Raw genomic sequence first — 27,918 nt, 5'->3', positions numbered from 1 at the left:
GTCGAGGTAGGTGATGAAGATGGGAACAAGTAGCAATGCAAGTATGTGCATGGAAAGGTTACTGTAGAGTTATAGGGTAGTGGAACGTTACTCTCGCTCTTATCTGCTTCCCCTGAGCCAGCAATTGATTGATGCCCGTTTGAATGAGGAATCAAAAAGAAAAAGTCCAATGCAATGTAGACCTTTGCATTGCACCATGAAATGAGTCCCTCTCAAGTATCTGGCCCATATATGTAAGCCACACACCTACACCCTCCCTCTCTCTCTCTCTCTCTCTCTCTCTCTCTCTAGTAATGCCCATATATGTGTAAGGAAATCCTCTCTCTCTCTAGTAATGCCCATATGTGTGAGGAAATCCTCTCTCTCACTCTCTCTCTCTCTCTCTCTCTCTCTCTCTCTCTCCTTCCTTTGTAGAACCTTTACCCAACATGAGGCACGCCAGTGCAACAGACACTCAAAAGCAAGAAGAAGGCCATAGATAGCTTTTTGCAACACACGTCGGTGTTGGTAGAGCTAAAAAGAATCTCCCCACTTTTATATTCAATCTCTAACCTTCCTATTTTACACTCTTCTTTCTTTGCTTGTTATCCCCAAATACCCTCTCTCTCAAACAAGTATCATGTGGCCATGGTTCTTTCCTGTTGCAACCGATCGCCGGCCGACACATCGGAGGATCATCGCAAATTCTAGATGAAGCATGCATCCCAAGTCCCATCAGAATGAGAATTTTACTAGAAAATGGATCAAATAGGAGGTATTGGCGTGCCTCAATTTGATAACATGGTTAGATGCTATACTAGCCATGTGATTGGATTGAGCCGCGTCAATATCTCCTACCTATTCCTCCTCCAACTCAAACACAAGGTATACAATCCAATCACTACTTCTCTTTTTCCCTTATCTTCTTTCTTGTTTGATTTTTCTTGGAAGGTGCGTTTGGATGCCCAATTGAAATGAATTCCAATAACCCAATTCACAATCATATGGAATTGTATTTTGGGGTTCAGTGGTCACTTTGAACTAAACTGATCCCGTACCCACTTGGGTCATTTCCACTTCATTGAATTAAGTTATATTGCAATCCATCTCAATATTGGGCATCCAAACGCGCCCAAGTGAACTGAATTTCCTACGTTAGTTTTAACATCCATAGTGAGAAATAGCCCTCAAATTGCAATTTGGAGCCAAAGTGGCAATTGAGATTTGTGACAATCCAAACAGACCCTACTATTTTATTTCACAATCTTGATCTTGGATTCTGATTAAGCTTAGTTTAAGTTAATGGAGGGAATATTCCACACCCCATTTTTTTGATAAGACACCCCACTTTTAATCTGATAAAAAGTACATGTCAATCATTATAATGTCTTTGGATTGGGGTGTAGGTGTCAAAAGGAGGGTTGTGATAGGTAAAATAGGTTTAGGGTTTGAATAAAGTCCCACAGCTGACGAAATAAATGAAACCAAATGAAGGCCGTTTCGTTGGGATTTATTGTAGTCATTAAAGCATCCATAATTAGATAAGAAAGAGAAAAAGAAGGATAAGACTAGGGTGACAGTTCATCCCACCGTACATGTGCCACACGTGTATGTTGATCCAAATCGTCCAAATTGCAGGAGCATTGTGGATTGAGCATGGTGTGGAAATTGCACTGAGAGAATGATCCTAGCCATCCAATTCCGTGGCTATTAAATGGACGGATTAAATTAAAACAACCAAGTTTTGGATTTCCTGATTCAATGATTAGAATCAAATAATTAAGATTTTTAGACGGTCTGGATTGCTCTAGATGTACTCCGCATGTACTGTCGATGAGGTTTCACAACTTAAAAAAATGGTGGTGAACTCTCACCGTAGTGTAGATGAATCAGGATTATCCATCTAGGTCGTATGGTACAAAACCTAATAGTGATTGGGTGGGCCGCAGCTTTCCCATCAATGGGATTTTCTGCTTTGATTTTGGGCCGTTGAACTTTTTTATTTTCACTGTCCATTTGAAGGCCAGAAATCAAAGGGCAGTGTTAGCCCGATCGTGATGATTTTTCTCCTCGAGGCTATCTAAGCTAGGGTCCACCAAATGAACGATATGGATATTGTAACTGTAGACGTGGCAGGACTGCTTTATCATGCGATTAACCAGAGTCAGCCTGAGTCAGGTGTAACATATAAAAAGGCCAAGAAAGGCCAGCAAGCAGTCTAGAACATTCATCTGCTGGCCACACCACATCGGCCTGTACGAGGAATTTGGTCCATCGAATGCGTACTTTGGTCACACTCATGATCGTTCATTTGCAAATCTCAGGGATCCTCTAATTGGCAGCTAGGATCATCAGATCGGTTTTGTGGGCACAACACATCCATAGCAGGGTCCATCAGATGAACGGTCCGGATCTCATTCATGCTTTGATAACAAACTTATACGTATGCATTTAGCATCCCATCCATAGATAAAATGAGAGAAAAAAAAAACTACGTTGTGGATGAATCTAATGCCATCCACAGTAAAATCTCAGTGTTGCAACTGTAAGGATGTAATCCAGACCTTCCAATTCCTGGGACATATTGTAAATGGGCCTGAAAATCACATTGATCGGATCCTGTTGACCTCATTCAGTTGTTGAATTTGGCTGCCGACCGTCCCTTTTGATCATCTGTTTGATGGCCATCGATTGGACAGCTAGGATCATCCGATCGGTGAGTTTCTCAAGTAATGCCCCACCCATCATGAAGTGGCCATGACTTGGACAGTATGGATTGAGGTCCACATACGTCATGCTTATGCCGGATCAAGAAAGCCCATGGTCAATGGATGCTCAACAGGTGGCAGGCAGAACGGTTGATCTGACCGTCCATCTAATTGATCCTATTCATAGATAGACTCAATGAAAATTATAATTGACGAAAAATCCAATCCATAGCAACATTAGCCTTCATGGCCCACAAAGAGAAATTTTCACTGATAAGACAACGCCAGCCGTCCAATTGACTGCCTACAAAATGTACGGTCAAGATGATTTATATAAAAGCAGCTATAATCAACAATTGCTACATTAATTTGTGTAGGCTACAATGACTTTCTACCGTTCTAACACATCCATGGCTTAAAAACCAGAGCCATTTTACGTGTAGACTTACTCATATGATCTGTATGGTTTTTCCACTGTGGCCCATGAAATGGGTCCTCAGCCTAATTGACGGTCCAGATTAATTGTATGCTCTGTCCAAGTGTTGCATACTTGATTGTTACCTTTATGAAACCCTTTAGAAACTTTGAACTTTTGCTACCTGGGAAAGTACTTAAAACTTTCTTTTTTCGCTCGCAAAAGTTTAAATCCCACTTTGAAAAGGCACGTAACCTTTAATGTATTTAACATATATAAGTCTTCTCTACCTAATTATTAATTATTTAAATATGTGATCGTTTGACCTGTAAAAAGTGCATTTGCACCTTATATGTGTATTAGGTGCATAAGATTCGCTTTGCATGAATATTTAGCTCACCTATAAATCTTGACTATTGAGATTTCTAAATAAACAAAATGTTCTGATTTTGCGACCGTTAGATTATAAAGATTATGTGTGAAAAGAAAATAAATTTTATTTGACTGTTTTTATATTTGATTCATGAAGAAAATAATGAATTCCACAAAGTTATTATTTATAGTTATCTTTCTTTACCCGTGCGAATCGGCTACTCCTATAAGGACCTAGCTAGAGTTAGTGGGGCCGCCATGTTGTATTTGTTTTATTGAAACCGTTTATCTTTTTTTAGCAAATCATTCAAGGTGATGAAAGGTAGATTAAATGCTCAAGTGGACCATATAATAAAAAGTAGATTGAACATGTACCATTGGAAACCTCCCGAAGACTATAGGAGTTTGGATCAAGCCAATATTTATGTTTTCAGTTCACTGAGATCTACGTGACCTTGTGAACAAGTCAGATGACAAATAAGCAGATATAAGAGCTTTAGGAAGGTTTAAACGATTTGTCATTGTTACCATTACTTCCTTTGATGTAGTCTGCCTCCTTTTCAAGCTCATTACATAAAATGATCTTTCAAATTTATGAACAGCTTAGATAAAACACAAAGATCATGGTGGCCCCATAGAGCCCTTGATAGGACAAGTCGACTCTAGCTAGGTTCTGGTGGCGGTAGTAACCTGTCCACCTCGGACCGGAGGGGTCTACAAGGCTAAATAGGGCATTTCATTTGAGGTTTTTTTTTTTTTTTTTTTTAATTTTTAAATTTTAATTTTAAGTAGAAATCAAGCACAATCAAAATTTTAGAATTCGCACTTTTGCCATGGTAGTAAAAATCATTATTATAAGTTTGGTTTTTTCCCCTCATCAAATGGGCCTTTATTGAAGATGTTTTCTACCAGCTTCTTCCCCATTCCATACACACTTTTATACATGGGCATACGTGCCAACCTCCACTTGTATAAATGCATTAAGTGGGTGGGATAAATCCTGTAGATTATTTGGAAAAATGAAACTTGACAAATTATCAAGTAGGCCACACATGTGGAGGATCAATAAACCCTTTAGATTGTCATAGTTTATGTCTTTGTACTCCTTAATTCTTGAAATCTCATATGTTCATCACACAATAATTCCAGGTCCTAATGTATCCATTATCTAATAGCTAGTAAAAGCTTGTTTGGATTCCGACAAGGTTGTGTCGTAACTACGAATTCATGACATGTTGTCAGGGCTATTAGTTATGAACATGCTATTACTGGCTAATTGTTTAGGTTTTTTATTTTTATTATTTATTATTTTTTTATTTTTTATTATTATAAATTTACACACACACCCACCACACCCATGCACGCTATAGTGGGATTTCACCACCTATGGGTTTCGAACCCAAGACCTTGTGTTGAAACTCCTCAGAGTTTATACCACGCCGTAATGGGATTTCACTACCTGATTGTTTAGGTTATGGCATATGCGGAAAACTTAAAAGATTGGTTAGTATCTGTAACGTCCTGAAAATCGAGGGTTGAGCAGAAGCTTGGCTCCCGAGTTTCAACGCATCACTTATGCAACATAGATAATAATGATTAAATGTTGTTCATATTAGTGCATTAAACATGAATGAGATTAACTTAGATCAGCATATTATACTTCAGAGACAATTAGATTATGCAAACGGAAGACTATGATAAATATATAACACACATAAGTTATTGTAAGTCTCTAGAGTGTGAACATATTACTAGGTTAAATAATTACATGTTTAGTTCCAAAATAAACAAAATGATAAAGTGTAATGTCATTTAATCCACATCCCTGTAGCCCCAGTGATATAACTCCAGGTCTATATAGACTTGCCAGAGAGTTGCAGATAGGAGAACTCCTCCTTGTTGTCATAGAAGTCAGGCTCCGCCTTATAAGCCTCGTCATCACCTGAAACTACAACAAAGTTTGGTTGGTGTTTTAAAACACCATCCCAGAGTGGGAGTGAGTGATTAACTCAGCGGAGCAATAAAGCAAATGTTAACATGTTATCAATTCAGTCAAGCAGTAATGATAAAGTAATACAACAAGTATTCCTAAGTACTCTGGTTAATGCAAAGATGAGATGCGATAATGATGTATATCCTTGCCTACACTCCCTCTGCGACATCATCTCATGATAGCGCAAGCAACACTCCCGCTGTGCTCAACTCCAATGCCAAAGGCACATGCAATGCGGTGCATGTGCGTGATTAGTCAAGTTCTTAATTAGACCTATTCATATAACAGGTTTAGGAAGCTAAGGTACCTTCCTTTATATCATTTACCCAAACAATGATCCATCTAAGGTCGTCAATCCTAGTTAATCACATACGATAGGCAAGTTCGTGAGTTTACACTATACGTCGTTACGGGAGGCTCGTCACCTCGGCGTAGGCTTAATTCACACTCGAGGTCACTACGAGAGGCTCGTCACCTGATCGTAAGCCTATTTTATACTTAAGGTTACTACGAGAAAGGCTCGTCACCTTAGCGCAGGCCGACAGTTCGAATACGGTGTCCCATACAGCACCATATTCGGCTTATGAGTTTGGGTTGCTCACTGGTCACTACGGGGAGGCTCGTTACCCCAGCGTAGGCCGACAGCTCGACGACGGTGTCCTATACACCATCATGCCCGGCTCATAAGTCTTAGCGGATCGTGGTACCAAGGTTAAACGGGTTTTTCAATGGTAAGTAGTACCTTACATTCAAACAATAGCGTCTATACATGGTGAACATACATTAGGCCAATCGGGTTACTTGATAAGCTCGATTGGTACGAGCGCACATTAAATTTATCGACATGGAGTGCATACGCACTCCTCGTGGCCTAACCACTGTCAATAATCAGCGTACGACTCGGATTCATCGAACGTATTCGTCATAACGAAACTAGTTCGGCCACTGATCGTAAGCCGTTATCGATTGCTTAGAGTACGTACTAGTCCCAATCATACTCAAAACAATAAACATCTAAATGTGATTGTCCAAGCAACATGTGACAACTAAATTAAACATAAATCTCATTTGAGCATTTCAACAAACACATAGTACTCATGTTATTATACATAGGCATTTCATCCATAAATCACGTAGTAGTAAGTTAAGTTACATGAAGGAAACTGTAGCTATAGATTAGGTAATTGAGAATCCTATCTCAACACCCTCATATTTCAACAAGCATTTTCTCATTCGGACATTTTATCAAACACTTAGACTACACATATCAACATATATCTAATAAATTAGTTATAACATATATTATAGCAAATCCTTTCATAAAGGAGTTGCCACACGTACAACAATCATGTATTCCCAAAACAACAATCACGGCAAGCACAAATCATAATTCTATATTCATACAAACATTTCAACAAACACATGGAATACATTAATTTCAACATAGTTCATATATATATATATATATGTAATACGTGAAAAACATCGCATCTAAGTATATGTGATAGCAATCAAGTCAGTCATAAATTATTAACTGACATTGAAAGCCTTGAAAACCATAACCTAAATTTTTATAGTCTGCACCTTTCGTCGGTAAACTCGTATCGCACTCAATTTAAACACTACGTCTTTGTCTACGACACAACGACAACCTATAGCATGAAATAAGTTAGCTATTTCACCATTTACTCTATTTGCATACCTAACACAGATTAGGGTTTGGATTTCTTACCCAAGAATAGATTCTAATTCCCCAGTATAGCGATACAGGTAGGATGATTCAGCACATGGAGCGGTTGGATTGAATCCCAGCAACTATCTCTCACTCACTCTCTCTTCTCCTCACTTTCTCCTTCTCTTTTCTCTCTTCTCTCTCTTAAGGTTAGGAAATTCGTATGTAATGAGAGAGGGGTGGGTTAATGCCCTCATATAGGCCCAGAATTGATGTCAATGGCCCCAGGCCCATGGTATACTTAGCTTATAGCCAAAAGTTGTCTGTTTCGGGCCAACGGAGCTCATCTGGAAGTACATTTTCTACATATAATCCAAAGAAAGTTTCCTGACAATGGATCTATATCAGGTAAAGATTTCGGTCTGATTGGATTTGTGGATCGACCATGAAGGACTAGTTTTAGTTCAACGGTCATCGTCACTCGATTAAGGCCACACGTGCACTGACATGTGTAGAGAAATTTTTCTAATCAGAGGATGTAGTTGGGTCAGAATTTGACAGTCTGAAATCTTATATTTGGCCTGTAAGCGAACGACCCAATTCACTTAAGTTTGAGTCTATTTTCTAAAGATATTCATATTTCTCATACACTTCGCTTCGGGCTTAAGTTGTGCGTTTCTGGATACTATTGGACTTGATTTCTGAGATGGTTGTCAAGCCCAGTAAGGTGGTCATAACCGTATAGTTTCGCGTTAATCGGACTTTTGACGCGCAGTTCAGGTCCGATACGGAGTTTGAAGATACTCCCGTGAGCAACTGAGTTTTAAAATTGATCCTAGGTTTTTAGGAAATGTAGAGTTAGTGATTCTACTTGTTTTGGGTCTTGCAGTTCGTATAGAAAGTTATTCGAACTAATTTGTCGAGTAATTCAGTTTAGTACTTAATTAATTTTTGTCTAATTTTTAAAGGATTCGGTCCTTAGTGATTTCTGCCTGAGGTGGTACTCAGGTCTATGCACGAATTTTTTTAAGACGTTATAGTATCACATTTACATGTGTACATATACAATTGAAACTTATATAACATTTTTTAATACTTGAAAATTATTGGTGGCATGTATGCTCACTAGAATGCTTGAACTTGGAAGGTCACACATGTTGCACATTGAAATATGTCAAGCATGTGCACAAATAGCCGTAATCCTTATATACACCAAAACCATACACTATCATTGACAAATGATTCTACTTCTATGATAAAAACACCAAATTCAAAATCTTATGATCATGTATCCATATTTACTTGTCTAAAATTAATTTAATTCCATGCAAAGGGGATCTACAAACCATGAACATTATGGCTGCTACGCGCAATTGCTTCTCATGACGCAATTTTATCCAAATCCAAAAAGCTTCTAAAAGAGTACAAACCAAAAAAATCCCAATACATGACTAGGATAAGTACACATACAACTGATTAGCATATGTTCAAAGTGCCTGTGGAGCCAGCAAACCCATGTGAAACAAGGGTTAAAATTAATAAATTAGATGAATTCACACACACACACACACACGCACACGTACACACACATATATAAATAAAGAGAAACACGATTATATACTTGACTATCAAGTGAACAATACATGTATGAATAACCATCTAAGATAATCTTCCAAATATATATGTAACAAAAATATAGACATCCATGGCTATAACCGATCCACGTAGGACGGAAATCTTCTGCTCAACATTCCTTCTAAACACCCACTTGTTGCTCAGAGCTTTCTTGCCCTTAGGCAGTTTCACCATATTATAGGTGTGGTTCTTATGCAAAGATTTCATCTCTTCTTGTATAGCTTTCAACCACTCCCTCTTATACTTGTCGGCTAGGGCTTCAGAATAATCTTCTGGCTCTCCCCCATCAGTGAACATAATGTACTCATGCGACGAGTACCTTTTGGACGGTTGTCTGTCCCTAGATGACCTCCTCACTTATGGATCAGGTGGGGGCTGCTCTCCCAATCCATCTTTTGTAGGAACTCCCTCGTCCTCTGCACCTTACTGTAATGCCCCGTCATCGGGCACCACGGGAGGAATAACCGGATCTATATCCTCTAGCTCTCCTAAACAAGGCTGTGTCTTTTCTGGCTTACAAATGTCTTTAAAGAAAACCACATATCTGCTCCTAACGAGCTTCTTCTCAGTCAGATCCCACAGTCTGTAGCCAAACTTTTCATCACCGTACCCCAAGAACACACACTGTCTGATCTTCGTATCGAGCTTAGACCTCTCGTCTTTCAGTACTTGAACGGATGCCTTGCATCCAAACACCTTGAGATGACTGTACGATGGATCTTGTCCAGTCCACACCTTCTCAGACACTTCTCCATTCAACGAGGCTAATGGAGACCTGTTTATCAGATACATTGCTGTGTGCATTGCTTCTCCCTAGAACATCTTGGGCAATTTCGCATGGGATAACATGCATCTGATTCTCTGTACAATGGTGCAATTCATTCTCTCAGCCACACCAATATGCTGGGGGGGTCTTAAGAACCGTCTGTTCATGCCGTATACCCAGGGACTTACAATACTTATGAAAGTGGCCAATGTATTCACCACAATTATCAGTGCGGATGCACTTCAATGATCTACCTGTCTCTCTCTCGACCATAGCATGAAACAATTTAAATCACCAAAGACCTCATCCTTAGATTTCAAAACATAAACTCAAACCCTTTTAGATGCATCATCTATAAAAGTAATAAAATACAATGCCCCACCCAAGATTTTTGTCCTCATATGACTACAAACATCAGAATAAACCAAATCTAATGCAAGCACTTTATTAACACGAAAAACAGATTTAATAAATGAGACTCTATGCTGTTTCCCTAATAAATAATTAATACAGGTTTTGAGAGGTATACCTGTCACGTCTGCAAGGAGCATCTTCCTCATTAATAGTTGAAGCCTCTTTTCACTCATGTGGCCTAGACGCCTGTGCCACATGTCAATAACTGAATCTTTCGATGCGTTCAACCCACCCTTGCACACACTGACACTTGCCTTATAAAGGGTGTAACACTTCTTTCCTCTACCTGCTATCAACGAACCCTTGATAAGCTTCCACCGCCCACTAGCAAACCGGCTTTCATAGCCATCATTATCCAACTTTCCCGTCGACATCAAGTTGAGGTGAAGGTCTGGGATATGCCCTACATCCCTGAGAACCAATATGCAGTCCACATCGATCTTCACACAAATATCACCGACTCCTACGATCTTCGATACGTCAAAATTTTCCATTTTCACGGTCCCATAGTTACCTAACTTATAACTTGTGAAGAAGTCCCTACGTGGAGTCACATGAAAAGAAGCTCATGAGTCAATCACCCAGTCGGTGTCCTGACTCGTAGCCGTGAGACAAACATTATGATCTACTGAAAGAATAACTACAACGTCACCATCTGAAGCGACCACAGTGGAATCTAATTCATCTTCCTTTTCCTTTCATTTTCCTTTCTTGTCGTTCTTCTTACTACGACATTCATGCTTATAGTGGCCCTTCTTGCCACAATTCTAGAAATCAACATCTTTTCTGGTACTCGACTTGCCTCTTGATTTATCTCGGGTCTTTCCTTCGTTCCTGTGTCACACGGGCCTCTTGTTGAGTAGACCCCTGAGACTTCCTCCTTGTCTCCTCATTGAAGAGACAATTGATTACCTGTTCCATGGATATCTTTCCATATGGCGCGAAGTTATTTACAGACACCACCGATGTCTCCCAACTGTCAGGCAATGAACTAAGTAATAGCAAAGCGTGAAATTCATCATCCACGACCATCTTCGTAGCGGAGAGCTGTTCAATATATTACTGACCTCATTCATGTGCTCAGCCACAGAACCACCATCTTTGAACTTGAGATTCACAAGTCGCCTTATCAGAATAATCTTATTACCAGTTGTTTTCCTCTCATATAGCCCTTGTAATTTCAGCCATAGGCTAGCGGCTGAGGTCTATGTAGATACATGGTGGAATACGGAATCATTCAACTATTGTTTAATAAACCCCACCTCTTTTCGGTTCATCTTCTTCTAATCATCATCAGACATATCCTTGGACTTTGCTAATATGCCTAAAATTGGAGAATATAAGTCATTGCAATAAAGCAAGTCCTCCATCTTAACCTTCTATATGGTCCAGTTAGAACCATTGAGGCAGATCATCCTTGATGATCCATCTTCCATAATTCAAAACTGATCTTACCCGTTCAATGAACTTAACTTTAATACTACTTTGTTGGGGGCCTTACACAAAATCTTAGGATCTAGCCTCCCAAAACAAACCAGAATTATGAGATAATAAAGCAATGAAATAAATCGAAGCATAAATCACACCACACAAGTGATTTTTACGTGGAAAACCCTCAAAGAGGTAAAAATCACGGGACCTCATCCAGATCAACAATCCACTATGAAGTAGAACGTTACAACCTTTTTTACTCACGCAGGAGTGGATAAACAATAAAAGAATAAAAGAAAAATGGAGAGATCTCACTAATTACGAGGACGTAGAAGCGTTGAGATGTTGAGTGCACGGTAGATCACCTCTACGAGCATAACCTTCCTTCCACAAGCTCTCTCTCTCTCTCTCTCTCTCTCTCTCACACACACACACACACACACCTTTAATAACCCTAAACGCTTTAGCAAATCCTTTCAAAGCTTTAGAAAACCCTCTTGTATTACCTCTTGCATTACCTAGAAAGCCCTAAGTACCTCCTATTTATAGTTTAGGAAACTCCCTTCCGCATCCTGTTGCAAAAGGCCTTAGAAACTGCATAACCAGGACTGGTCGAGCACTATTCACTCGACTGGTCGAGCCGGCCCTCGACTGGTCGAGCACTGTTCACTAAGCTCACTGGAGTTTAAGTCGAGTGACCCTTGACTGGTCGATCACTGTTCACTCGACCGGTCGAGCAGTGCTCTTAACTGGTCAAGTAGCGCGGTGATTCTACTATTTGTAGCATCCGAACCGCACCTCATCTCCTCTAACCTGAGGAGGAAAATCCTATCACTGAGGACTTGTGCCATACAAATCCACCTTCTATTCACCATCACGTTCTTATTTATTTATTTATTTTTATTTTTTTTTCGACTCTGGCATGGGAAATACTTCTAAATTACCTGACGATGGTGACTCTTTGACCGGACACATGACATAGTTTTACGGCAATCCAGACTGCTGGAATCACTGGTCCCATTGTGGATAGAGCATAACTTGAAAACTGCATCAAGAATATTATGGTAATTATCAGATTTTTCTCTTGGAATGTGGATTTCGTTGATTTATTTTTAACCATCCATTTGATAGTCAGCCAGTGGATGGTCAGAACTACTTGATCTATGTGATTTTAGATATATAGCCTCTTTACAGTGTGGCCCACCTTTTGGATGGTCTGGATAGCTGTACATCTTTACCACACTTAAGGAGGACTGAGTTTTCATCTTCAAAATGATGGTGAACTATCATATAAGCCGTCGTGCTAGAGGAGTTATATTGATACTCAGCCTGCATATGATGCTTGATACGCAGGCACTCAAAATTGTACACGTGGCATATATTTACTCAAGTAAAACCGACTAGATTATGCGTCCCACCGTCGCCAAGCACAATCCCAAGATCAGATTAGTCGACAAATCCTAACATCTGATTCGTCCACACATAGTCGTATTAATAAGACCATTTGATATTTTTCATTTTTAACCGTCCAATAAATGTCCATGGATCCGATTATCAAATAATCAAATAAGCTTATATATATATATATATATATATATATATATATATATATATATATATATATATATATATATATATATATATATATATTCCATGGTAAGTCTACACTGGGTGCCATAATTTTCACTGTTTCATTTAACTAATTATGTGCCAGGTGTGCAATTTCCAATTGCCTGCTTATCATCCATCACACTCTACCAGAGTATCAAAACTTTCTCTATATGCTAATCCGACACAAGTGTGAGAAATCCAAGCCAAACGTTCTGTAGCGGCTGACTATGAACATGGGCTGGCCTATAATTCAGGCCAGGCCACACATCACGTGGGACAGACTCGTGCGAGGAAAATGAACGGTTGGGATGAAGATGGACTCATTTGTGGAAAGTAGCAGCGGTTAGAGGAGCCATAAAGTGAAACGTCAGAGGGACCACACTCAATTACAAAAGCCATATGCTTTCGATGCGCATTAATTCCCAGCCGAACAAAAACTGGTACACTGCCATCCCATCCACATCCATGCCCTGTACCGTCTCCATTTCCAATCCCTATCCTTTTAATCTGGCCCACCATATGTAGACTGTATTTGGGTTTTCAGTTTTTACAAGTGGGGCCCACTTTTGGGTCATCCAGATGAGTTGTATGTTGGGTCCCACTCTGATGGATCCTATCCACAAAATTTGGACCTTTTCTCAATTGCATGTGAGCCATTGCTTCTCGACCGTCCATTTGCATGATGAAAATACCATTGGTCTGGATCATGGAAACATGGCGGGCCTCAACAGGCCAGTGGTCTGGATCAGTCTACCATGGGCCCCATTTTTATCCACTCAATATCCGAGTATACTCCATAGGTTGGATACACTGACAGGTCCACCGCTATTTTTTATACGGTGGTGATTCATCCCATGTACGTGAGTTGCACTTAGGCCAATCCAGATCAACAAACCATGGGGCCCACCGTGGATCTAACATGGAAACAGCATCTGATCAATTGATGGTTATCTATTAAACGGTTAAGATCATCCAACTAGTGGGTCTTTCAGGCTATTTTCCGTTGAAAATGGGCCCAAGGGTCTGGACGGTCTGGATCAATGTACATGTATGCAAAAGTGATATTAAACCGTCCAAATTTCAGAACAGATTGATTGAAGAATTCCAAGCTACGATTAATGGGTATTTGTTTGTTGAATCCAGACCGTCAACTATTTCTCATTATGCCCATCTATTAATCGTTCATCAATCAACCAGATCTGGACGGTTTAGTTTAAGTTAAAGGTATGACTGTGTGAAATTTTCTAGTGCCTGAGTATCAACCACCTGCCAGAGTATTAAAGCTTTGGTCTTTTTACCCATAACCACCAAACGGCAGAACTCACCAATATCTATCTATTTGAGGCAAGCTTTCGTCATACCAACGGCATCTGGAGCCACTTTCGGTGGGCCATGTTAGTTTTATGAACATAATCAGGTACTTCGCCTGAGTATAGCTTATCGTACTGCGCATAGTTTCCCTCCAATACGTCACATATTTAAGACATCCGATCCGTTGAAGTGGTCCGCCCAATCATGAAGCTCACCTATTGTGAAAATCAGCTTGTGATGAGATCGTCGGCCGTTCATTCATTTTGATCATCTGGGCCACCTGATTTTTGCATCTAGCAATGCGATCTGCACATTTGACACGTGTAGGAAAAAATGTGCAGTACCGTAACTTACGGTACTGTGGGCAGTACTAGGTTTGTGTTCACTTTGGCCACTTGAATCTGTAGATGTTCATAGATCTGGACCGTCCATTAGAAGGGCCACCTTTTAAGCATGTGACTACCTAAAGGAAGATGATACGGTAGAGCCAGTAGAACCCGAATACAGTGAAGCCAACTGTCCACAGTACAACCGAAATCGACGGATGGATAGTGTTTCCAAATTTAAAAGAATCAGATTATCCGGCTTTCAAAGCGACGGTTTGAGATGAAACTATATGGACGGCCCCGATCGATGGATCTCCAAGCCGCATACTCCATAGAGGACTCTACCATACTCTGGTCCTTTTTGCTTTACCGTATCATCTCCACTAAACAGGTGGGCCAGTGTTTAGATCTTCTGGCCCATATATCATGTGGTCTCACTTCTCGTGGGCCACAATGGATGCCGTGGGTTTTTTTTTGGCAATGGCTTATCACAGGAGGCCGTCCTAATGAACGGCTCAGATCTCTTTGAGCAGCACTGATGAGTCGCACTGTCAAGGTTAACAAAATCCTACTTTTGATTATGCTTTACTAGTATTAACCGCTGGATGGGATTCATGTGGTTAGATAAGTTGATCCAAACCGTCCATTGTGTGGTGGGTAGCAACATGTACGGTCCACTTTCCAAAAATCATGAAAACTTAATGATACTGAATAACAGCTTCGTGGCATTCAGACCAACGGTTTAAATGGAAAGTAATCAAGTGGACCAGCACATGTGCCAATCACAAAAATGGTTTGAACCGTCAATCCACCAAGCTTCCCATCGAGGAGAATCCGGGTATGACCTAGTTCGGTCAGGCTGCGACCGTGGGGCCCACCTTGATGTATCTATTGTATATCCACGCCGTCCATCCGTTTTTCCAGCTCATTTTAGGGCATGGACCCAAAAATGAAGCAGATCCAAATCTGACGTGGACCACACCACAGGAAAAAGTGGTGATTGAACGCCCACCATTAAAAGCTTCCTACGGCCCACTGTAATGTTTATTTGCCATCCAAGCTGTTGATTAGGTCTCACATACCTGAATAAAAGGGAAAACACTGATTTCAGCTTGATCCAAAATGTTTGTGGCCAACAAGAAATTTTTAACGGTCAATCACAACTGTTTCCTGTAGTGTGGTCGACCTGAGATTTGGATCTGCTTCCTTTTTGGGCCCCATCTCCTAAAATGAGCAGCAAAACAGATGGACAGCATGGATGTACAACAAATACATCAAGGTGGGCCCCACAATCACGGCCCGGCCGAACCCAGTGTCCATTTTTTGTGGGCAGCAAGGGCCTGTTTGATTTCTGGTGTTTCTATTTCCGGGAAAAAAAAATCTGCAGCTTTTTTATATATATACAGGAAAGTTAGAAAACAGTAGCCCCCCATCTTTTTCTCTTTCCCCTTTCTATCCCTCTCAAACCACTTCATCCCTCCTTTAACGTGGCCCCCACAAGGTGGGCAATCTAAATCACTAGCTAAACCTTTTCAAATACAATGAATATGGGCTGTTCATTTCCCATCCATTGATCAAAGTGAGTTTCAGCAGATGGGCGATGACTCCACATGATCTACCATGATTCAGCTTTTTATAGTATAAAAATGAACCATCTATTTCCTAACCATGGATTAGATGATTAGGATGATGCAACCTAAGTGAATTTTTGGTAGGGATGGTTGATCAAAGGTGCCCACAGGTGATGGACCGTCCAGATCAAACCTTCTGTATAATCAATCATCATCAACCTCGTTTAAGCCTTATCCCAACTTTCAATATGGACTGTTTATTTTCATAGAAATTAGTTAGCAGGTTATGATTGATGGTTTAGAGCAACTATTCTTATTTGGATTGCAAATTACCTCGATAATGTAAAAGTACTATCATTATGATTTTACTACAGCCCAATCAAAATGGGAATAACCAATTAAAAGAATTTGTAATCATTGCAATTTTTAGAAATCTCAATCCAAATAGGAAGTGTATTTATAAGATGATTTGATATTGAAGTAATGGAAATTTCTATTATGATTTGACATTGAAGAAATGAAAAGGTCTGATGGTTACGATTTTACTATGATAAACCAAAAAACAAGTATAATGAGTCAAATGCAATGTTTTCAGGAGTCCAGTAAAGTAATTTGTAATTATTACACTTTTATATTACATTATTGAAGTAATTTGCAATTCAAACAAAAAACAATCAAATATCTACTATCTCTCACCTTTGATTATCCATGCCTCTTAAAGCACTCTAATCGGATGATTTAGAATCATCTGATCAATTGCTATGGTTCATTGGGCCCACCCAGTAGATGGAACCGAGGGCTGAGTTCAAAGTCATGTGACCCAGTTAATACATAGAAGATTGTGTACCAATGGCTTGAAATGCAGTACAAATCAAAGTGGGTTCCTGCTCACTCTCTTTGAAAATGCGTAGAGATTCCCAAATGTAATCATCAGTACATGGGCTGTATATGAACTTTCACATGAGCCATTTCTTTCGTGCTAGTATGTCAGGTGTAAAATATCCAACCTGTACAACATGATGATAATTGGTATGAAAATCAGGCGAACTGATTCGTGGGCCACACCTGTACACTGAGTCATACCGTATTGGTTGTCCAATGATTTTTGGTCTGTCTCAATGAGCGCATCAAGCCCGATTTTCATAAGAGGTGATCATCATGGCGTCGCAGACCTTTTTGCACAGATCAGATATTATACACATTGACATGTTGGCCAGAGAGTAAGTTCCACAGGAAGCATGCAAGAGGTAGGTATTACCAAAGACCATATATTGATGAAAAGTGCATAGGCTTGCTTGAAAATTATGTTAAAATTGAAATATTAAATTAATAAAATTGAAGAAGAGGTCTGTGTGTGTGTGTGTGTGTGTGTGTGTGTGTGTGTGATTTAGAATATAGTCAGTAGTCAGATGTGGTAGAATCTCTCTCTCTCTCTCTCTCTCTCTCTCTCTCTCTCTCTCTCTGATTTAGAATATAGTCAGTAGTCAGATGTAGTAGAATCTCTCTCCCTCTCTCTCTGTGATTTAGAATATAGTCAGTAGTCAGATGTAGTAGAATGTCCAGCGATTTCCATCTCGTTATGGTATATTCTACTCGGTCAGATATTCTTTTCATTAAGATTTGGATAGATAATAAAGAGAATGTGTCAACTAGATTCTCCTTCCTTGTCCCAGATTTATACTTGATTTTATTCAATTCTGAGCCCATATTATAATAAGTTCCTATACTCAAATTGAAAACTTTGGACCTTCATTACCCCGACCTTACCCCCTAGAAACAATCGAGTAATTTAATTACTGCACACCCAATCTGACCCACCATCTGATTATCCAAACCGTTCTGAAAGAAATTATCAGCATAGATGGGCCACATGACAAAAATCATACTCATCAAGCATCAGACCGTCCATTCAATGAGAGCTAAAACACTGGCCCAGAGCAGTTTCTAATTCACTTCTCATTGATGTTGAGGATCACTTATTAGTATGAATTTTCTCTTCCATGAAGGCCATGCAAGGTGGGACATTTAAAATGGACAGTCTAGATCATAACGTGGTGGGAAGCATGAGCATCCCTTGTGTTTATATAAACTTTGGTCATCAGGTAAACCATATCATCCTCAAATTGTAGTATCCTTGAGCTTCCTGTTTGTACAAGCTGGACCCATGGTTCAGTGATCAAACCGTTGGTCAATCCGGTGTGAATGGACCAATGTCCCCAGATAAGAAGATATTAGCCACTTTCCATCAGCCTTTTCTTCAGTTGAATGCCTTCTTAACCATCGCATACTCACAACTCAAAACACTAGGATGTTTACATCAACGAGATTGTGGCTTGCGATCTATACATGATGAGGCCCAACAGACCAATGGTCCAGATCACTAAACCATGAGACAACTTGTACAAATGGAAAACAATCTAATAAATCCCCCAAGACCCATGTGGCGGGACTGTACTGCATCCTTTATTCCCAGCAACCTTTGAATTACAAGAAGTGGATGTTGCCCCCGCAACAATGCTAAGGTTGGCTTCCATTATTCAAATTCAATAGAAAGGTGATGAGGCTACTCAAGCTTCCAGACTACGAAATGAAAATAATAAAACTAGTAATAAAAGAGACCGGTAACGCTGTACAAACCGACCATGAACAGTATCAAAGGGCTATCCATTTCGACTCCACTCCTTTCTTTCATTACTTGCAGGCTGAGTAGTAGAGCTCCATGTAATCAAGTGCGGGCCGGTTCCAAGACCAGTCTTGCTCCATCACACGCTTGCATAACGAGTTGAACCATTCCTGACCTTCATACCATGCAGTGATTGCTCTGGAAAAAAAAAAAAAAGGAAGAAGAAGTCCAGTTATACATTGGCAGTTTTCTACATGATTACAATCTTTTAAAAAAAACTTGAATTCCCTTTTTCATATATGCCAAACAGTACAATAAAAAGGTATTTGTGGGAAGAGTGCAGGAAATGAGGAACTATAGGGTTCCTACTCAGCAGCAAATGCATGGCCCACGGATGCGTATGGTCCTGTACATGGAGCCCAGGCTTGCAGACCCAAACTGCTCATCTGGCCTCACTGTGGTTGGTGACGCCCTGATAATCTCCCAGATAGGATAAACTAGACAATCTTTTGGTTGAATATGGATTATCATGAAGGTTCCCGGTATCTCTCTATTTGTGTGCCATCGATTGAAGGGTAGGTCTTCCCATGGGGAAGATATTCAAGGCATCCTCTACACATGGAGGGGGCCATCAGATCACAATGGTTTGTATCACTGAAACCATGATCCCACATGTAGAAAATCTTGGACATTTGTTGGTGAGTGGGACCCATAATTGCTTATAAGAAATAATGCAGTTACTTTGAACTGGACCAAAAACTAGAACTGAATCATTGTGTAACAGAGAATGCATCTCTGTAAAAAGACGATATGATTCAGCTTTCAGCAGTTTTTGGACAATTGGATCTGAAGTAACCATAAAATGATAAGCAATCCGCAGTTCTCAAATGACATAACCCAACAAAAGACTGAAAATGATATAGTATATGAACTGTAAATACAGGCCACCTAAAACAATGTCCTTTCAACATATACATGCTTCACCATATATGTGCACACATGTGGTTTCTCTCTCTTCAAGATGGTATTTTGTACAGTCACAGCATTAGTCAACCTCAATTGAAGCGGAAAGCAACAACAACTATGACCGAAGTTCACTCAGGGTTATAAAATAGGGGAGAAATCTCTAGCTTGAAAAAGTGGCTCCTCATTGAATCTCTACAAAAGTGGGGCCCACCAACACGGCTTCATATATTTGGTTGTTTGAAGGTGGGCTTGGTTCTGCGATCCCTGATAAGGAGTTTTTTGCGTCCTTTGATGAGGTGTCTCTGTATATCATTTCATATTCAAGAAATAACATGACTAATCTTTTTGGGTGCGTTTGGTTGCACCCAATATCATGATATTTGGTGCAACCAAATGCACCCTTTGTCTCCACGGAGAGCTTGCACAAACCACATTGGAGTTGTCTGTTAGAATGACCACAATACTTTGGACATCAAGACCCATTTCTATCATTTTATTGGATGAGAATGTTTGTCAAGGGCAAAAGTTCACTGCATCAAAAAAGTATGATTCCAGTACAGTTGAAGAAAAACAAACACCACATATAAAGGCATGCTAAATGAGTCTATTATGATCTCATTTAAATGGCGATGACTTATCCAAGGTACAAGTGTAGGCAACCAGACAATCCAAATCCTTGGCCTTATTGTGGATGGACATTGCCCAAAAATCAAAGTGACATGACAATGTGAACTAAATGATTTTCACAATCAATTTGGACCACCAACCAATTTATTTTTTGCCACCAATTTGATGTACACCACTTGGACAGCTAGGATCACTGAAACAGTAGGATTTTCGGGCTATGAATCCATTCATAGTGGGCCCCATATGAGGACAGATTCAATCACATAAATGCCATATGTATAGAGTCAATACTACTCAAAAGGAGGTGGGAACAGAATCCTTTTTTGCTCAGACATTTGATATCGTCAGAGGAACGGATGCCCACGTATCACACAGGAATGGGAGAGTAAGCTTAACAGCCGATGATAGCTAAAGCAGGAGTTTAAGCTTCTAAATCTATCAAATTTGAAGACATTTGACTATTTTTGGGTATGGTGTTGTTTGCATATTTCCATTGCAGTCGCAAAAAGCTTATTTATAGATAAGAAACGATCCTTATACTCATGAAAACCTGTATAGAATCCCATCATAACAGGTCTGTTTGAGTAAGTTAGTTGCGAATGACCAGTGTGGCAAACCATGCTATGGAACAGAAACTTAGCATTAATCCACACAGGTTTGTGGTTACCTACCAATGAATTGCAAAACATTACCATCATTGTGAAGAAGTACTACTTTTACAATGTTTCCATTTAAAAGAAATGCAATAGCCAATAAAGTAGTTGCAGATTACAACAATATCTAAGCAAGAAATGTGTTAACCACACTTACCTGTTGAGAGCATAATCAACACCTGAGGAATCAGCCCCATCAAAGCTGAATCCATTTGGTTCAATACCTATGGCTTGAGCTCTCTCTTTATCATGATCGACATCAAATACTGTATCGTAGAGCCCTGTAAGAAAAACAACACAATTTTGTTTCTCAGCTGTTTTGTCTTCCCTGTTATCTTGCAAAATATAAGTATAGCAGAAATTTGCTTCATAAGACATCCTTGATAAATGGGTTACAGATAATCTAAGTGGATATAACAAGTAGCATTAAGGAGCTGATGCATTTGCAAGAGGATATTTAAATGTCAAGCAGGAATGGGTGCCCATTCTCCAAGAGAACTCATGAATGTTCATTGTATGAACTATCATCCAAGAAGACACATTTCACCCCAAGGAAAAAAACATAGAAAATGCTTGCCCAAATTCTACACTCCTGCCAAAATTCTTTAAAAAACAAACACAAACACAAAACAAAACAAAACAAAACAAAAAAGATAGAAAGAAATGCATTCTCTTGCCACACACACACACACACACAAAAAGGGTTTGAATTTGCATTCTCTTCCTCTCTCAGTTTAGTTTAAATCTTGATCCAAACAAGAGGCTAGTCATTATAGTGCCAGCCAGTCAAATGGCCATGATAATTTACAGCAGCAAGCCAGTTATTATACAGCCAGCCATCCAAACACTATTTAAATTGATATATGACATAAGAAATCATATTTAGTTAAGGCATTGAGGAATACCAGCTGATATATCAAAAGGTCAAATCCAGCTAAATTTGGGAACAGAGTATCCATTCCCCCCCCCCCCCCCCCCCCCCCCAAATAAATAACTGATGCTCACCACTACTAACTACATAACAAAGGCACAAACTTTTAGAAATTGTGCCACATCAAATCTGTGGACAAGAACACTGTCTGAAGCTATTGAACACATTTGAGGTATTAAAAAGAAAAAAAAAATGATTTATACATAAATAACTAATTTTTTGGTCAATCATTTAATTTTATTTTGGGATTTTCTTCACATCTAAATAGTAACAATAGACCTTATTTGTATGTAGTATGGACATGACAGCAAATCTGACTTTTAAAAAGCCACAACATCCAATGCTTGTGTTAGTGTCAGTAACTATTAAGAGCAAATCTGACTTTTTAAAAGCCACAACATTTGATGGTTGTGTTAGTATCAGTAACTATAAGTTAGCATGCAAAAGAGTATAGCACTACAAGTAGGACGTTATTTCTGGACCGTGTTCCATTTTGCTTCCCTGAAAAATGCCTTTCTATGGTGCTGAGTTCATGAACGTTAAAAAAGTACGCACCTCCTGTTTTACGAACGACAGGAATAGATCCATATCGCATAGCAGTAAGTTGGGTAAGGCCACATGGCTCAAAAATCGATGGAACTAGAATGAAATCCGAACCTGCATATATCTATTCGAACCCAAATGATTAGTAATTTATAGTGTCATATAATCCCTAAATCCCTAATTAATTGAACTCAATAGACAATGAATAAATTCTCGCAGCAAAGAACTCACCAAGTGTGAAAGAGGTTCATCATAGGTCAAACAAAGACGTGCACGGTCACCATGAGTAGAGTGCAACTGATTTGCCAAATTAACAAAATCATTTTGTATGCGAGGATCTGGAGCCGAACCTAGCAACACAACCTGCCATCAACATTATTTTCAAATTAAAAGATAGATACAAGTAACCAAGAAAGACCAAAGTACATCAATGCATGAAGAATACAACTATGTGGTTTTTCTTCTTTGTACTAAAAAAATAAACAGAGGCAGAGATAACCTGTCCATCGCGTTCCAGGGTTCGCAAGATGGCATGCTTGATAAGATGAATTCCCTTCTGAGCAGTTAAACGAGATATTATTCCAACTAGAGGGCGATCAGAAGTCTTCAGGCCAAGCCTTTGTTGTAAGGCAAGCTTTGCAGCCCTCTTACCTTCGACAACATTCTCTGAAGTGTAAGATATCTGCAATGACAAGTGCAACATAGTTCTCACAGTCAGCCTAGTTCAAGAATGACTGAATTCTCAAAAACATCAAATTTCAAGTAGTCATCGTGTAGGTTTCAGACACAAAATTCAACCAATATCAATCATGAGAGAACTTAATCTCCAATAGACTATAAGATATTTAACAACTCAATGTCAAAGGCCAAGGTAAATACACCCGCCAGCTATGAATTGTTAGTTGATCAAGGAATCATTGTCGTTGTCATCTAAGCCTTATCCCAATTAACTGGGGCTGGCTACATGAATCATGTTCTGTCATTCCACTCTATCAAGGGTCATACCTTTAGTTAGACCATAGGTCATCACGTCTTTTCTTACTACCTCCATCCACATCCTTTTGGGCCTTCCCTTTGCACTTCAAGAGCTTTGAACTTGAATCCACTCGTAACCAGCGTGGTTTCTTGGTCTCCATTGCACATGACCAAACCATAGTCTACTTCCCTCATCTTATTACCTATTGGCGCAGTTCTATTCTTCCTCGTCTTTTCACTCATCCATCTCAACATCCTCATTTCAAAAATGCTAATCCTATGAACATGTTGTTCCTTAACTGCCCAACATTTTGTCCCATAAAGCATGGCTGGTCTTATAGATATCCTACAAAATTTCCCTTTCAATTTAAGTGGCACACAACGATCAAACAAAACTCTAGAGGCAAATCTCCATTTCTTCCACCTAGCTTGAATTATATGGGCAACATCCTTTTCAAATTTCTCCATTCTCATTAATTATTGACGCAAGGTATCGAAACTGGTCATTTTGGGAAACTTCTTGGTCAACAATTAAATAATTCCTCATCTACACTCCTATTGTGACTAAAATTGCAATCCAATTCTCAAGTGGGAAGAGATTTGTAAACCGTTAAAGGAAAGGGGTGCTAGGATCAGAAACTTGGAGGACATGAATGTTGCTCTCCTGGGGAAGACGATCTGGAGGTTTGGATCTGAGCAAAATAGATAATGGAGAGAGGTCATAGCGAACAAGTATGGAGTGTTAATAGGGGAATGGTTCATGAAGAGATCCTCTTTATATAGAGCCTTGTTCATTTGGAAGGCGATTGCAGCGACTGAGCATTTGGTTTGAAGGGGCATTGCCTTCTCCCTCAGTAAGGGGGCCCATACTTAGTTTTAGGTGGACATTGTGGAAATATATGTAATTTTGTGTGTGTGCATCTATATATGTTGTGTACTCTTGTGGAGCATTGTGACTTACCTTAAGACTTAATGTGTGTGTGTGTGCGATTTCTCGCCGATAACTCAAACACTGATTACACTAACCACAACACAACTGATTGCTCTAGCCGTCTCTCCCTCTATACCCTCTTTCTCTCTTCCCCCCTTTCTCTATACACTTCCTCTTGTTAATTTCTACTTGGTATCAGAGCATCTACGATCAGCGAGACCTAAGCACAACCTACGGTAGTGGGGCCCACTACTGACGTTGTTCGTACGTACGGATGATGTCGCTGATGTACGATCGGACTGTCTTTTTGGAGTAGAAAGTATGGGATATGGTAGAACTGGATTTTAGAGAAATAATGAAGATTATTTCTACATTTTTGGACGAAGTTTTCCATTGTGTTTCAGCAAAAATGAAGAAAAACCAGAAAATGTCCACATTTCATTCCTTCTACCATGTTGTTTTTCTGAAGGACTTTTGAGCAAATCTTCCACAAGGAATATGTGTGGTTGATCAAGAACAATCTCTAGATACAAGTATCATGAAGTCTCATCAAGATTTGAGTGTGTTATGGCATGTTTCGTGAGAAGCGGGCACTGTCGGCCCTTTGCTTTTAGATCTTTTGCTGGGATTTCTTTATTCCCTCATTTCTTGATGTAATGGGGCTACAGTGTTAAATCAAATTGTTGGGATTGCGAAGTTGTTCTTGTCTAGTAACTAGAAGTATACTGCGCACACAAGGTGTTCGACAAAATGTTTCACTCCACTTTGAGTAGGGGATTTTTACATGTGGTGGATCTTTCATTCTCAGATCATCATCCCTTTGTTTATCAGGCCACCATGGTTTATGTTTCATTTCCACACCGTCCAACCATTGGAAGACATTTTAGTGTACGAGATAAAGAATGAGTCAGATCTTGTGGAGCATTGTGACTTACCTTAAGACTTAATGTGTGTGTGTGTGTGTGTGTGTGTGTCATTCCACTCAGTGTTCGAGTTGTCGGTATCGCTACAAGTTTCGCTGGCCAGAGATAAAGATATAATATCGTTATCGCCGATAATATCGCCGATAACTAGAAATGCAGGGAAAAAGGGGGAAACATGGAGAAAATGGTGGAATTTTTCAGTGAAACTTCATGACATGTCTAAATACATATATTTACATATTTAGGAATGAAAAAATTACAAAAAGAATGCATTAAATAAGAAGTTTCCATTTAATGGGGGTCAAAAGGCACGCGTTGTCGTAAGAAATCACTCAAATAATAACCAAAATGAGTTTATGTAATACAAATGTAAGCTTATAATAATTAAGATATGCAAAAGTAAATGCATTTAAAAAAAATACACATTTATGGCCACATTTCATCCCTACATAGAATGACAAGGTGACTCGCAATCATTGTTCAGATCTCGTGGCCGTTGAGAGTAGTACTGTGGCCCACTATGAATGTGCGTGGGTTATCCACGCTGGCCATCCATTTTTTCAGCTCATTTTAATAGTTGTTTCGAAATTTGAAGTATGTCCAAAGCTCAAGTGGACCACACCACATGAAACATTAGTAATAATGATTTTCATAGTTGAAACCTTGGTAGGGGCTACAGTGATGTTTATTTGTCATCTAACTTGTCCATAAAGTCACAAAGACATGGATGAAGGAAAAACACAAATAATATATTGATCCAGATTTTCTTAGGCCTCATGGAATTTTAGACGTTATAATTTCAATTCACACTGTTTCCGTGGTGAGGTCCACTTGAGATTTGGATATAATTGGTTTTTGGGCTAAAGCCCTCAAATTATTTGTTAAAATGGATGGACGGAGTGGATAAAATATGTAAATCATGGTGGACCCCACATAATTTACTCAGTACGTGTCGGTAGGGACGCGGCTTAGCTACGACAGGTTGAGCGGCAAGACTTGCTACCGTAGTGACGTGTAGCTGTTATCTGGCCCACCATGGTTTATGTTTCATTTCCACACCGTCCAACCATTGGAAGACATTTTAGTGTACGAGATAAAGAATGAGTCAGATCCAAATCTCTAATGAATCACACCACATGAAAACAATAATGATTGGATATCCACCGTTAAAATCCTCCTATGGCCCACTGTACTATTTATTTGATATTCAATCTGTATGATTACGTCATACAGGCCTAGATGAGGGCAAAAATCAAATATTAGCTTGATCCAATACTTTTATATGTCCCAAAAGGTTTTTAATGGTCTACGTTATTCCCGTAATGTGGTCCACTTGAAATTGGGATATACCTCATTTTTGATCTCATACTCTAAAATTGTCTCGAAAAATAGATGGACGGTAAGGATACAATACATACATCATGGTGGGGCCTACAGAACGTTATGGTGGCCCAACGAATTGTTTAATGGTGAAAATCATTATCTTCGCTGTTATTTGTGGTGTGGTCCACATGATCTTTGGATATGATTCATTTTCTGGATAATGCCCTAAAATAATCTTTAAAAATAGATGAACGGTGTAGATATAATAAATACATCACTGTGGGGCCCACATAACTTTAATCTCCTTTGAACCGTTCGTACAACTCGGAGCTCGAGGAGCGTTAGTGCTCGTCTACGCATGCCACGTACCTACAGCAGCTATACAGCTACTGTGCGTACACCACCCATTCCCCTTCCCTTTTTTTGATAAACCGACCCCGACCATGGCGATTTTAAAGCTCCCAAAAATCTCTCCCCAAATTCCGATTTTTTTTTTCAAATCCCAAATCAAATCCCCGTAAGCCTAGGTAGAATCCAGTTTCCTTTCAAAGCTATTCCATTCGAAGGAAAAGGGGGATTTTAGGTTTTTCTTTCTTGTGAAAGATCCGGCGCTGTTGACCACGATTGGACAACCAAATTCAGCCAAAGGCCACTCCTTAGGTAGATCTTGAGTAAAAAGGTAAGAGAGCTTCTTCTTCTTCTTCTTCTTCTTCTTTTTCTATATTTTTTTTACGAATAAGAGGGTCATCGCCTAATGTCGCCGAAAACACGGCATTTGTTTTGCCTATTTTATCGAAATCTATAGGGGAGTTGGCTGATTTGGCCAGTGATCCGAAAATATCGCCGATAACATCGAAAATATCGGCGACATCTAGAAGAGAAACGAAATATTGGGGTTTCGGTATCGCAGGTCTGGCGACACCGATAATATCGGCGATATTATCGATTTCTCGCCGATAACTCAAACACTGATTACACTAACCACAACACAACTGATTGCTCTAGCCGTCTGTCCCTCTATACCCTCTTTCTCTCTTCCCCCCTTTCTCTATACACTTCCTCTTGTTAATTTCTACTTGGTATCAGAGCATCTACGATCAGCGAGACCTAAGCACAACCTACGGTAGTGGGGCCCACTACTGACGTTGTTCGTACGTACGGATGATGTCGTTGATGTACGATCGGACTGTCTTTTTGGAGTAGAAAGTATGGGATATGG

At 39.6% G+C, this 27,918-nt stretch overlaps 1 protein-coding gene and 1 long non-coding RNA gene across 2 annotated transcripts in view; one reads left to right on the top strand and one right to left on the bottom strand.

Annotated features, from left to right (window-relative positions):
- The first annotated feature begins 373 nt into the window (after positions 1 to 373).
- On the top strand, positions 374 to 13,636 carry LOC131225633 (uncharacterized). The gene is made up of 2 exons (XR_009161606.1): positions 374 to 864; positions 13,100 to 13,636. It is a non-coding gene; the product is annotated as an uncharacterized LOC131225633 (long non-coding RNA).
- Positions 13,637 to 18,645: 5,009 nt separating this feature from the next.
- LOC131240560 (starch synthase 3, chloroplastic/amyloplastic) overlaps positions 18,646 to 27,918 on the bottom strand; it is a 70,758-nt gene continuing 61,485 nt past the window's right edge. The window contains exons 12-16 of the mRNA XM_058238854.1: positions 23,047 to 23,229; positions 22,779 to 22,910; positions 22,560 to 22,671; positions 21,231 to 21,354; positions 18,646 to 19,025 (exon numbers count right to left, since the gene is read on the bottom strand). Coding sequence (XP_058094837.1) covers positions 18,896 to 19,025; positions 21,231 to 21,354; positions 22,560 to 22,671; positions 22,779 to 22,910; positions 23,047 to 23,229 — 681 coding nt within the window. The 3' untranslated portion in view covers positions 18,646 to 18,895. The remainder of the gene's footprint in view (positions 19,026 to 21,230; positions 21,355 to 22,559; positions 22,672 to 22,778; positions 22,911 to 23,046; positions 23,230 to 27,918) is intronic.

The sequence above is a fragment of the Magnolia sinica genome, chromosome 1 (genome assembly GCF_029962835.1).
Source record: "Magnolia sinica isolate HGM2019 chromosome 1, MsV1, whole genome shotgun sequence".
Taxonomy (NCBI): domain Eukaryota; kingdom Viridiplantae; phylum Streptophyta; class Magnoliopsida; order Magnoliales; family Magnoliaceae; genus Magnolia; species Magnolia sinica.
Note: the sequence above shows the minus strand (reverse complement) of the source record. Positions and strands in the feature narration are given on the sequence as shown.